Source organism: Falco rusticolus, chromosome 3 (genome assembly GCF_015220075.1).
Source record: "Falco rusticolus isolate bFalRus1 chromosome 3, bFalRus1.pri, whole genome shotgun sequence".
NCBI lineage: Eukaryota > Metazoa > Chordata > Aves > Falconiformes > Falconidae > Falco > Falco rusticolus.
The window spans coordinates 102908802-102921784 of record NC_051189.1 but is presented as its reverse complement, the minus strand read 5'-3'; the positions used below and the strand labels follow the sequence as shown (position 1 = coordinate 102921784).

The following is a 12983-nucleotide window of genomic DNA, read 5'->3' as shown; positions in this document are numbered from 1 at the left end:
TAGATGAGCACAGTATGACACATGCTATTCACCCACAGGAGCACACTGATCTCCACTTGGATTACAAGTGCCCCAGACACCTGTTTCCATACAGCATCCACCACAGGAAGAAAATATAAATAGCTTAAATTTGGAAGAAAGGTTACTACCTGCTTCAAATTGAGACACAGGAAGACCAAGCATAAGGACTATCAAAAGAGAGTTCATTACATTCCCCTAGTGCCACAAACTAGCTTGGCATGCAGCAGTAGTAGCTGCTGTACACAGGGAAGTAACTGGACAGAATGGTAAACAGTGCAGTCACCATTTTTTCATCTATCCCATACCACAGAGCCCTGTTCTTGCAGAAGAGAAGACACAACACCTTTTTGTGAAATACAGACTGCACATGATGATGAGTAAGAGCTGCCTGCCCTCTCCTCTGTGATCCTCTTCAGTAGCCTCTTGTATTCCTCCCACGCTGCTCTGGGTTGGATAAACTCTCCATCTTCAGTACTGTCAGTTCCATTCAGCAGCTTAACAAACACCACCTCACAGCAATGAGTAACAAACACCTCAAATATCCTGAAGCAGACAAATCCAGGGTTAATTGCTACTGCACAGGGAATTATATTGAGTATTCTGGAGAACTTGTGTAACTGAGTGAGATTCCAAACAGTAAGCCCAGGCCTATCTTGTTTTCTCATACTTATTTTTCGGTTGTGGTGTAATGAACTGCTATCACATTACAGCATCACTGTATACCTACTGTTAGCTGAAAGAAAAACAACATCCTTATACACACTTTTATCATGATGTAAAAGCTATCAGCTGCGTATTTTACACAGCGTAAAAAAATCACAGCCTCTGACAGCACAACTACTGCTCCTCTCATTGGCTCACTTGCATTTTTAAACACTATCTGCAACTGAAGGGCATAAAGACCCAAGACATCTGGGCAATGAAGCAAGTGCTGTCATGTGTCATGAGAGTCACAGCCTGGTGCCAAGGACCACCACTGTTCTGCAGCTGCTGGTGCCCATGATCACAAATGACACTAAGTGGTACAATGCTCAGCTGTACCAGCAGAGACAAGGAGATGAACAGGTCTACAGCACTAAGTCCTTCTCACCAGATGATGCTGCCTTATCCTTTTCTTTGGAGTACTGTATTACTGTGTCTGCTGAAGGAGCACTCCAGAAAGCTTTTCACTTTCCTAAGCATCCTATGACGCCTGTGCCACAACCATGAAAATAGAAAAACAGCGTAAGACTAAAAGATCCCCCAGACTTTCAGGACTCTTCCTTCCAGGACAAGGCTAAGGCAAAGAAGAAGGAAGACAATTCAGTGCTGCTAACGTCATGTCCACCGTTTTCAGTTAGCACTCATTACCATCCTTTTTATGAAGCACGCAGTTTAAAATGCCGAGCTAACGCCAAGAAAGCTGGGGCATCCACCTGGCACAATGCAACAGGCTGGACAACCAGATCAGCGCAGCACCAGGCAGCTGCAGCTGCAGGGCTTCCACTTCTGCAGCCAGCACAGCCCGTGTGAGCTCTCGTCAGCCGTGCGCCGCGGGGCTTTGCACAGAGCCTGGCACCATCCCTAAAAGGATCTCCCAAACCAGTTACTGGGGCTAAATGCAGCAAGAAAAGCTACTGGGCTGTAGGAGTACCACACATTCAAAACAGACATGAAGTGCAATGGTTTTTGCCATGAACTTGTCTCCACTGAAACACCTTGCCTGAAGAGATTTTCCACTGCTTGCCATCACTGACAAAGGTTCAGATTTGATTTAAAGCTGCTCCACAGCTTAAGCAGAAACTTACTGGCTTGACGCAAAACACGGCAGTAAGGTTTTCTGGGGTGTTCTGCCCGATCTATGAGTGTCCAGATAGTACAGAAACATTCCCTTCCTGCCCTAGGTACTGTGTCTTTTTAGTAGGTGGTGGATCACATGAAGTATGGGAGGCCAACATCACCTAGCAAAATGGCAGACTGCAAGCACTGCTGCCCCCACACATCTTTTTTTTAACTTTTTCTCAACTGACCTGCTGAATGAAATCAACAATATTAACACTCTGATGGGAGAGCTGCAAAACTTGGAGCTGGCTACTACGGAAGCAATGCCGCTCCTCAGAACAGCCAGGAACTTGGGAGCAGCACTTCTGTGCAGGAAGGCAGCAGCGTGCTGGCAGTGCTTGCACTGCCAAAAGCGCTGGTGATGGGCAGGGGGCAAGGCGCCAACATTGCTCCTCACCAGGACGGTACGCATTTTAGCCACAGTCTTCCCGGCTACACTGTCAACTGCGATCACCCTTGCTCAGCTCCTCACTGAAACTGGCTGGCTTTCTGTATTTGCTCCTTCAACCATAAAACTTTAGTACCCAATAGCATTTCTTCCTAGAAAACGTTGCCATAGAGATCTGGTTATGTAATTAAAATGTTCTGGGAGCCTTCAGAATCCACACCACCGTCAGCAATCTGAGCAAGTCTTTTAAAATTATTTATTTGCTGGTAACATCCAGAACCTTTGTAAAGAATGAGACCCTCAAACTCACGAGGAAACAGGAAAAAAGAAATTCTCAAAGCCTAAGTTTTTCCTTTTCTGGGGATTATACCAGGACTCCATACCAAAAGGATTTAAAAATAAATTAAAAAAAAATAATAATAAAAAATCATGGGAACACATGCGTATGCATTAAAAAAAAACCTGCAAAAAGCCAGGAACAGGTGTCAAGCTTCAATGAAAAATCCGGATTTCATTCATGTTTCTTCAGTTTAGTGTGCACACAGACACACAAAAGAAAGCGATAAGCCACTCCAATAAAGCCAGAAAGTAGAAAGTAACACCCGTTTTAATCAATCAGGACAATGACTTTCAAAGGACTGGTTTCCAGTAACGCCACTCAGGTGTTTCAACATTGCAAGTCCTGGCTCTACATGTAGCGCCTAAAACTCCTCACCAATGAGCATCTGGCTACAGCCCTCTTAACCTTCTAGATAATGGGAAAAATTGCAAGAGCTGGTGTCTCCCAAGCCAACCCATTGTTTGCTTTGTTGGTTTTTTTCAAAACAAACTAACCAACCAACCAGCCTGCCACAGCTGAAGGAAAATAAAAAACTGCATCAAATGCAGCATGCTCCCCTTTACCAGCATCACATCCCAATTCTTTTAGTAGCTTTATAGACATAGGTAGACTAAATATAGCTTAATTACAACATTTATGATATATTAATCTTCTCTACGAGATGGATGATTTCCAGCTAATGTCTTTATTTTCACAGTCAAACAACATACATACACGCATCTGCTTTAGACGTGCTGTTAGTGCCTAAGGGGGGTGTGTGCGTAACTTGGAAATGGCTCACCTCTTGGGTACCAGATTTAAAGTCAGAGTCCACATCATGGCTAATCTATTGCATGCTGATTATTAAGGATTTGACCTGATCTGTAGAGGGTCCAGGTGACTGAAAAGAATAGGTAACTGCAATTTTACCTAGTAAGAAAGAGATCCTAAATGTTAACAATTCTGTCTAACAACAAGCTACACTGATTACTCAAATCTTTCTACAGTAATAAAGCTCATAATTAGAACTACAAACCTGTGGCGAGTTCCCATGCTACCAAGGATCCTTAAAAGAACCTGCCTGCCCCCATAGCATCAGGTGGTGCTGGGTCACGCTATCGCCCATTTTTCCCCTTGTGTGTGGGCACTAAGCCCAGGCTCAGCTGACTCTGATGGGTCTTCGTTGACCCCCACGAGTGCCCAGAGTACTCAGACTGGAGACCTGCAGGTGGAACACGTTTGTGACTACTCCTTACTGCCAGAAGTCAGGAGCTTCCAGCCTTCTCCATCCTGACAGTCTCTGTCCACTTGGTCTCCAGCTGCTGCTCCTTCCTCCCCTTGTGTAGCTTGGGTTTTCCACAAATACCACATCAGTCTCCTCCTCACCCTTCCCCTCAGCCTGGGACCTCGGGGCCTTGGCCGTAGCACATCTCCCACAGGAGAGGCCACCCCTGCCCCGACTCCAGCGACAGGCAGGAGCCCTCTGCAGCACAGGGCCTGGACAGAGGGCTCCAGCCCTGGGGCCCAGGACTCGATGTGCTAACGGCACTCCTGTGGAGTACCACTGCATCCCAGCGGGTGTCCATGTGCTGGGGACCACATCCTGCAGCGTGCAGAGACCACCGCTGTCCAGCCTTCGGGCAGACCCACATAGTGCCAAGTGGAACTCCTGAGCCTCTCTGCGCTCCTGCTGCAACCACTGCCACATCTCAGCTGCTGCGCTCTCGGGGCTGCACTCTGGCTTCCTTGCTTTCCCCTGATGGGTCCCTTCTGGTGAGAATACAGTCCTGCCTGCATTGCCAGCACCCTGAGCAGCCACACCTAGCTTTCAAAGTGCTGTCGCTGCTGCACTGCCCTGCCACCCACACCACCCTCGGAGCAAATTCAACTGTGCTGGGCCCCGAGCAACCTCACCCAGCTTTGCAGATGGCTCTCCCCCCGAACAGCAGGTTGAATGAGACCATCTCAGGTCCCTTCCATCGAAATTACATTTCTATGTCAGGGACACAGTGGATATACACTGAGCTTCAACTGGTTTCACTTTGAGACCCAGCAATGACCAAAGCAAGTATCTGCTCCACAGAAGGTGTAGAAATGCATTTGACAGCTACAGCACACTGCTTTTGCTGCAGGAAAAGAATGAACCTCAGTGTTGCTCAATGGATAGGAAGCAATAAAGATCATTATGCAGCCATTATCCATTGCAACTTGCTGTCTCCTCCCTATGCCAAGCCTGCCTGATCCCTGACATCTTAATCGTCTTCTACTTCAATCCATGGAAACTGAGAAACTACACTGATGTTTAAGAATATGGAAAATATTCACTTGCTAATCAGTAAAACTAACACAGATTTCGCATAGATGCAATTTATAAATGAAAACCAGGTGCAATATGGTCATACTAGGCTTATTTCCAAAAGAAAGAGGGTGGGGGTGGCGTGAGGGGTTGGACAGGACAGGAAAAGTCCTCTAAATACCCACAAGACAAGATCTCATACCAGATCCCTACTACTCGAAACCAGTAGAAGTAGTCCTTGTAGTCCACAAGCAACATATGCCACAAAGTGTAGCAAATACCATGCAAGCTGCTATATAGTACTGTGTATATCATGCAGCATTCCATATCAGCCAGGAAATGAATCACCCACCACTGTATCTATAGGTTTCCATGTGATGTCTACTCACACAAAAAGGTGTTTTTAAAATCATAATCAGCATACATCTTTAGAGGTACAGAACTTACCATCTCACATGCAAAAAGCAAGCCTGCGTAACAAGCCAGTGAATCTAAATCTATCACTGGTTTACTTTTAGAATTTATGCCTCTTGGCAGAAGTGGGAGAAGTGTTACTTTGTTTTTTTAAATAAAAAGCATTTCAAGGATAAAGTGCAAAAGGCAACATTACATTTAGCTTCTTGGTCAAGAATGAAAAATATCTCTTAATTTCAATTAAAATAAAGTAGAGATGATGTGGCAAGGAACATGTTCTGTGGTAACTTTACCTACATTTCTACCTATAACCACACTATTTCCCAATTATCCTGGGAGAGATTTATCAGCACAGATTATGCTCTGCATACCATTCTATATCCACTTAAAATTTACTTCCTCATGCAGACATTTTAAAAGTACAGAAGTCAACTGTTATGCCTACTTCATGCACAAAGTAGCATTACACAAATCAAATTCTGTGTCACTAGAAAAATAATCTCCCTGGTAGGGAAGTAAAACACCACTTACAACTAACATGTGCTTCATTTATATACAAAGACTACTTCATATCTATATACATATTTTAAAAAAATTAAGAGAAGCTTCAGTAAAACCTCTGCTAGACATAAATGACATCAGAGAATCTCATGGAGAGCGAGTTGTTTTGAATGAGAGTCACAGTATTGGTGTCGAAGTACTACTCCTTTCAAATACATGAAGAAAGCAAGAAGCATCATAATGTTTTGATACAAAGACAAGACAATAATTATATTCTAGGTGACAAATAGGGAAGGCATGCACTCATTCTTGCCAAGTGTTATCTTGCTAGCTGCTTGGAGCAAGCAACCTTTTTAATTCTTCCACAGTCTTGCAGCAATGGTGAATTACTGTTGAATTAAGACCCAGCTGGTCTTCAGTGGAAGTGCTCCTGCAGAGACCTGATGGATCCACACTGTGGGAATCAGGCTAAATAGCTGACTGTGCAAGATATACGAAGGACAGAGTATGGGTGGAACTGTGCAGAAGTCAGGGCACAATAAAGTGTGTTGTGAAGATTCTCCATGGGAACAAAACCTTCCTTTCTCAAAAAGATGGAGGAGAGTTTTCTGCCCTTCAGAACACACGGCTTCCTCAGCAACAAGAAAACATGTCAAAGCAACATAAGAAGCTATTAATGGAATTTGAGAGGACAATTATGCTTTCACTTGATCTTTTACCAGAAATATTTTAGAGGGCAGGGAGTAAGGTATATTTAAAAAGCTTCTGTAGATTAACTAGTCTTCAGTTAACAATCCAGTATAGAACCACAAAAATTTGTTTAAAATTTAACACATAGTAACATGAAAACAAACAAATGTTTCCATGGAGACAACTACCTAAATAAATGCTCACAATGGATCCAAGGTGTGACGTCACCCAGGCCTGCCTGCAACCATAGCAACATGCCAGTGTAAACAGAAATATTTTTATTTTTCTGTCTAATAATGTCATAGAATTAGAAGTTTTATGGCAGTGCTTAAACCATATTCTTGCAGTGCTGAGTGGTAACACTTCTAAAATAAGAGCAGAGGCATTTCTATCAAGGCTATTACTATTACCATATTAACTACATACAACAAGTGGAGTATGTGTATGGCATAGCTAACATATCACATTTCCCAGAGCAGTTGTTGACCCCAATAAACAAAGAAATTTAAGTTCCTAAGGCAACATGCCAGAATGCTGGTCAGAGATCAGTAACATCTATTCTTCTTGGGTATTCTGCTTTCCTTAATACAAAAACCCTGAAGTTCTTAGACTGCTGTGTCTCACTGTCTTGCTGGATTAAAAAGAATGCAGCCACATGTTGCTTTTCATACCAAACACACAACATTTCTATGCCCTTCTCCTGTATCACCAATGAGCTTGCTTTCTCCGAGGCAACAAGATTCACTAAACCCATATTTGCACTCTGCAAGCACAATATGAGACACACAGCCTACCAACTCCTGCAACTCTGGAAGAGTAACATAAAAGAAATTGTCATTAATGAGGAAAATTTCCAAGAAGGCAGGCAATTGTTTCAGCTATTAAAAAGACACACACGAAAATCTCATTCTTCATGAAATCCATCCATTTTCAAATGCTACTGCTATGTCTGCAAATCGTAGGTCTCTAAATTCAGTAGACCCAGATTGCATTACCACTCTTAATTTACAAAATATAAAAGAAAGATATCTATATAAAGTTCAGATAGTATGTGAAAAATTAATCCTTGGAACAATCAAATATTACTAAGCTATTTATATGAAAATGTGGTATTTTAGCAGAAGCCTGAACTACAGGGAAACTGAAGTTGTTATCATTACAAAAGTGGTGAAATACTGGTTTTGGTCCTGTCATGAAAATGTCAGTCATTCATAAAAACTCTCCTTCTCATAGAACATGACTGTGACTTTGTCTTCAAGTATGGCAGAGAATTTAGGGACCAGTTGAAAAAAACTGCTTCCTACAAAGTATTTTCAGGCTTTTTTTAAAAAACAATTTTATCAGCAGGTTTTTCAGAGAAAGAGTTGCTTCATTCTTGCCATTTAAAAAGAGAAAGCTATCCTGATACCAATCAGCAAAAGAGATTTTTACATTACCTTAAGCAAGGAGCTAGCTTTGAAATAAAAATTTACCCTGCAACCATAGTTACTGTTGTATGCAGTCCAATGAACATATGAAGAAGAGTCCAACATCACAAGTTTTGACTGTGAAACTACAAAATATAGCAGGGAAAGTCTACTACATAATTGCATTTAGTTATGTACACTTCTATTGGTTTTGCTGCTTTTTTCATAGATTTAATCCCATAAGATATTGCAAAACTTTGTAATTCCCTCTTCACGTCTTGCTTTTACAGCTGCAACATGCACAAAAAGATAATGATATCGTATGAGATATCTTTGTTGTATGTTTTTATAACCAAAAAATTTAAAAATTACTTTTCTGCTTATTACAGAAATGGCAGTCTATCCCAACTATATTAATGCAATCCAAATATTTGGCAAAAGTGTAAGTGGTTTTCCTCTGATCTGTAGTGGTGCAAATTATAAATATGCATACATGTGACTACTCTCACAAGTGGACTTTGGCTTTTCATTTCAAGCAATTCCATTGCAAGATTCAATGCTGCTTAATTTCTTGGATTTTCCGAGCTGAAAATATGAAGTTCTTACAATAGAAAAGAAAAAAAAAAAAAGAAGAAAAAGACATCTATTAAATCATTTCTTAACACAGCTTACATTTCAATCTGCCAAACTGGAAGGATTTGCAAGACCCTTAAGAACCTACAAATTGCTGTCAAACAAAAATACTTGTTGGGGAGAAGGGGGAGATCACTCAATTTTTATCTTTTCTTACCAAAGAATGCAATTCTAGCAGTTCTTCTTTCATGCCTGCTACTGTGCATTTTCTGCATTAGACCATTCATTCTTCTTGTCCTGAAGTACATACAAATGCACTTATATGAAAGCCTTTAATGGACTTTTTATGCAAGATAAATAGACAAATTACACTTCAGTCTGTCCTGACATCCTCGTGCAGAAGGACAACAGCATTCTACACTTACTGTCTTATTTGTAACAAAGGTTCATCAGAATTTCCTCAACTTTTATAACATAACCTTATACAAACTAATCTCTGGAAGACTGACACAGTTCCAGCTTTGAAGAAGTTATCATGGACTATTCAAAACTTTCAGAAGTTTTGTTCACCTGGTTTGGCAGAGGTGGGGACGGGGGTGTTGAATCTACAAAAATGTTCATTACTTCTCAGGATAGAACAGATAAAATCTCTCCTGCAGTAGAGAAAGTCACCAATCCAAGAAAATAAAACACTATCTTTAAGTAGCTCTTAGGTAAACATATCTGTTACTAACTTCCCTCTTACTTTACCCTGACTGTCAGCAATGCTGTGTTCCTACCTATTTTGCAAGTATCTATCGCAGAACAATAAATGAAGGCTGGGAAATTTAGCAAGATGACAAACATGGGCTTTATACACAGACGTAGTAATTCATAATCCAAAGAACAATTCTATTAGATTAATTATTTTCTAACATTCGGACAACATGTGCCATTGTCATAAACTGTAGGCAGAGCTGGCTAGAAAGCAAAACTTGCTAAACACAGTGGCTTTCCAGTAACAGACCCAAGAGAAAACCCAAGTCTACTGCAATGCTAGATAGCAACTGTAGTTGGATCTGACAGATGTCTCTTCTTACCTTTGGCCAGCTCCCTGGCCAGACTACAATGGCCAAGACCCACCAGCCCCACCTCACTGAACCACTGTGGCTGTCCCAGAGTCCATCTCGAGAGATGCCGACTGGCTGAAGAACCTAAAGCCAAAGTACAGAGTCTTCTGACACACATAAGCATAACCCCTATTATGCTTATGGGTGTATTAGGCATGGAAGCAGTACTCTTGTGCATTATGGGGAGTTAAGAGTTTCAACAAATGGGGAAAAACTTGGGTTGTCAAAAAACCTTTGTGCTCTGCTGGGAGGAAGTTGCCTGCAAAATGGAAATGAGCAAAAGTTTATTTTGCAAGTATGCCTGTTTTGAAGCATCATCAAATCTATCATTATCCTTTAGCTTAGGGTTAAATGTGAGGCAAAAGAGAAAGCAAGGAAAAGCAGTTGTCTGAACATGCTTGAGAAACCCTGTATACTCAGCCTATGCATAAACCTCCTATGTTACAGCATATTACTAACACTTGAGTAACTACAGCCATTAAAATCTTCCTTTGTTAAGACTTAAAATACTAGATGTGAAATAAATGTGATTGAGACTAAAAGGAATTGTTGACACATGCTCTCAAGAATAAAAATGTAAAAAAAACCCAACACGTCAGGAAACATGGAAGTATACCTACCGAAAACACGCACATGAAAACCAGACCTTCCTAATAAAGACAGCAAGTCTCAGCTACTGTAAGTTTCCCCACTTGCCTTTTAAGCGGTATTAATTTAAAAACATAATAATTTTAAAAGATAAGAATGGATAAAACACGTTATATGTACACGCACAGGTGAGGAATAAGCAAGTAATTAATAAACAATTAAGATAAAGATGCTTTTGCATTTAACGCAGTTCTCTTCTGAACTATTAAATACCAGATAAAGAGAGGAAAAGATGGCACGTTCTTTCAAGAGAAATGGCAACGCTTCACAGTGGTCATGGGAGAAAGGTCTGAGAAACTGCTGAACAGGCACCTCCCCAGAGGCAGAGACGGAACCTCGGGGCTGAGGAGGGGCTGCTGAGCAGCTGCAAGGGGACACCTCCCCTTCCCCTGGGGCCACGGGTACCCACCCCTCACAGCTCCTCCGGAGAAGAGGACAGGACTCCTCCTGCCCCTCAGGCACCAGAACTGACACTCCTTTGTACCTGCCAATGCTGCATAGCTGCTTATGCCGTACCACTGCGCTGGCCTACCACTAACTTGCCCAGATACCAACATGAGAAAGCAGCGCTAAGATTTTTTCTCAGATGACAGATACAGAGAAAATTTTAAGTCAATGAAAGCCGAAGAAAAATTGAAAATAAATGCCAGCATTGCCTATCATAGATCAAAAAAGAAACAAACAACCCTACCGCCTAAACATCCATTTCAAATGACTAGTTCACTGACAGCATACCTGACTCTGGCAACACAGCTTCCAAAACGTAAAAGTAGGGACTCAAAGAGAAAGTTATTTTATTTTTATTTGTTATTATTTTTAAATATATTTATTAATATTATTATTACAAGATCAAGTGGGCTGGAGCACGCATATGTAGTGTTTTAAATTGCCTAGTAAAATCCCCAAGGAGAAAAGTAACAAAGAAAGAAATAAAATACATAATGTCATCCTAACTGCGCATGTTACACTGGACAGTCTTTGGAGATCAAGGGCCTTTTCTCCTCTGCCTTTCTATGCTTTGATGCACTCTTGAAGAGTCAGTGCTTGTAGCCAGTTTTCCAAACTACCCTTGTCAGCAGCTAGGTTTGCTTGTCCTCCCCAGCATTATAGCAGAGCAGTTGAAAACACAAGCCAAACAGATGTTCCTACGAGCTGCAAGTACAATTAAGGGACCTTCCTTAAAGCTTGTCTGACTCCTGGTTGTGTTGAGGGACATTTTAAACAGTTACTGTGGTATCGAACAGTGGTGTGGTGGGGGTGGGAGGACAGGGCTATCAGATCAGATACTGCGGCAGGTGAGAACGATCCAGTTCAGCACATCAAGCAAGAACAAAAACAATTATTTGGGGCTTCATACAGAATATGCTGGAACAGCTGAATGCCTTTCCTTGGATTTGATGACTTTCTGGATCACGCTTGCCTAGGTTTTCAATCTGGGGAGAAAGTTCAACTAAAGCTCCAGTCTGCTCACAAGAATAAGCTAGGTCCACTGAGATAATCCTAACCAATTAATCACAGCCATCAGTCTCCATCACAAATTCACCATCAGTATGGCATGGCCCTACAACACTTTAAACATGAGTAGGTGGTGTGCTGGACACCAGGACTATTAGAATAATGGCTTTTAGTACATGTCCCAGCTTAGCCTCATTCTTCTGAGGCTAAGTTTTGGCAAGATGTGAAACTACATCCTGACTTCATCCAGATATCCTTCAGGAAACATTCACATTATTTACTGCAGTAAAAAAAAAATTACTTTTCATGAAATAGCCTGCATTTGTCCCAATCACATCATACCTCTTCATACAGCGTAACACCTGTGACACTGAAGTCCATTTAAGACAGCATGACAGAAGCTGAAAGCTGTATTTTCAGACAAAGCAGCACAATTTCATAGAAGAACACAAGAGACCAATTGTGACAAATACAAACAGTGCCTTGCAACATCTGTAAGCAACAGAAGGTAAGTTTAGATGATATCTACAGAACATGTTGGGGAAACAGGGAAATGATGGCAGAAAGGAACTTACTTGATTTTACTGAAGACAATGTCAACATCTGTGATTGTCACGTTTTTCCCATCTATCACATGACAGTCCTTACATAGCTTTGACCAGTTCTTCCCATGCATTTCTTTTCCTGTGGCTCTTGTATCACCATGGATGGCAAATTTTCTAAAGGCCTCTTCCAGAGCACTTATTTCTCCTGCCATAGCCCCCTCATGGGAGCTGTTTGAATCACAGGATAATCGTTTTGCTGCTCGGTCCTTTGCTGGGTCCGAAGGAGACTTTGGAGGAGTCTTATTCGCAGGTTTGGTCATCTTTCCTTTACTGTCAGCCATTTTTGTGCTGCAAAGAAGAGGGTAAACTCAGTACATTAATTTGCACTAGGTTCACTTTCTGTTAAGTTACAGGCTACATTCATTTCACAACTTATGAAGAGTAAGTGGTTTATACAGCTATCAAGAACTCAGTGCCCTCTACCATCAAACAACAGTCTACACACAGAACTATGGAACTCTGCCCATCTAGAAAAAAATTCTAGCATATTTAAAAAAAAAAAAAAAAAAAAGGACAGGGAAAGAACATTCCAAAATGGGGCACAAACCTAATTTCACCATTATCAGCCAACAAGAGAAGAGAGCATGTAGGTATTTGTGGGGGTGTGTGATCTTTTTTTTTTTCCAATGGCAATCACCATGGTCACTTTACTGATTTGAATATAAGTATTCCCTTTACATTGTAGGCATTACTACCTACTTTTATTTCTGATGGAAAAATAAGCAGCACTATTTTCT

The 12983-nt window shown here is 41.4% G+C and overlaps 1 protein-coding gene across 2 annotated transcripts in view; it reads right to left on the bottom strand.

The window, feature by feature from the left end:
• Positions 1-12983, bottom strand: part of LOC119144741 (tubulin polymerization promoting protein) — a 67016-nt gene that overhangs the window by 40756 nt on the left and 13277 nt on the right. For both annotated transcript variants that reach the window (XM_037380466.1, XM_037380465.1), the window contains exon 2: positions 12217-12534. In XM_037380466.1, the coding sequence (XP_037236363.1) occupies positions 12217-12527 (311 nt within the window). In that variant the 5' untranslated portion in view covers positions 12528-12534. The remainder of the gene's footprint in view (positions 1-12216; positions 12535-12983) is intronic.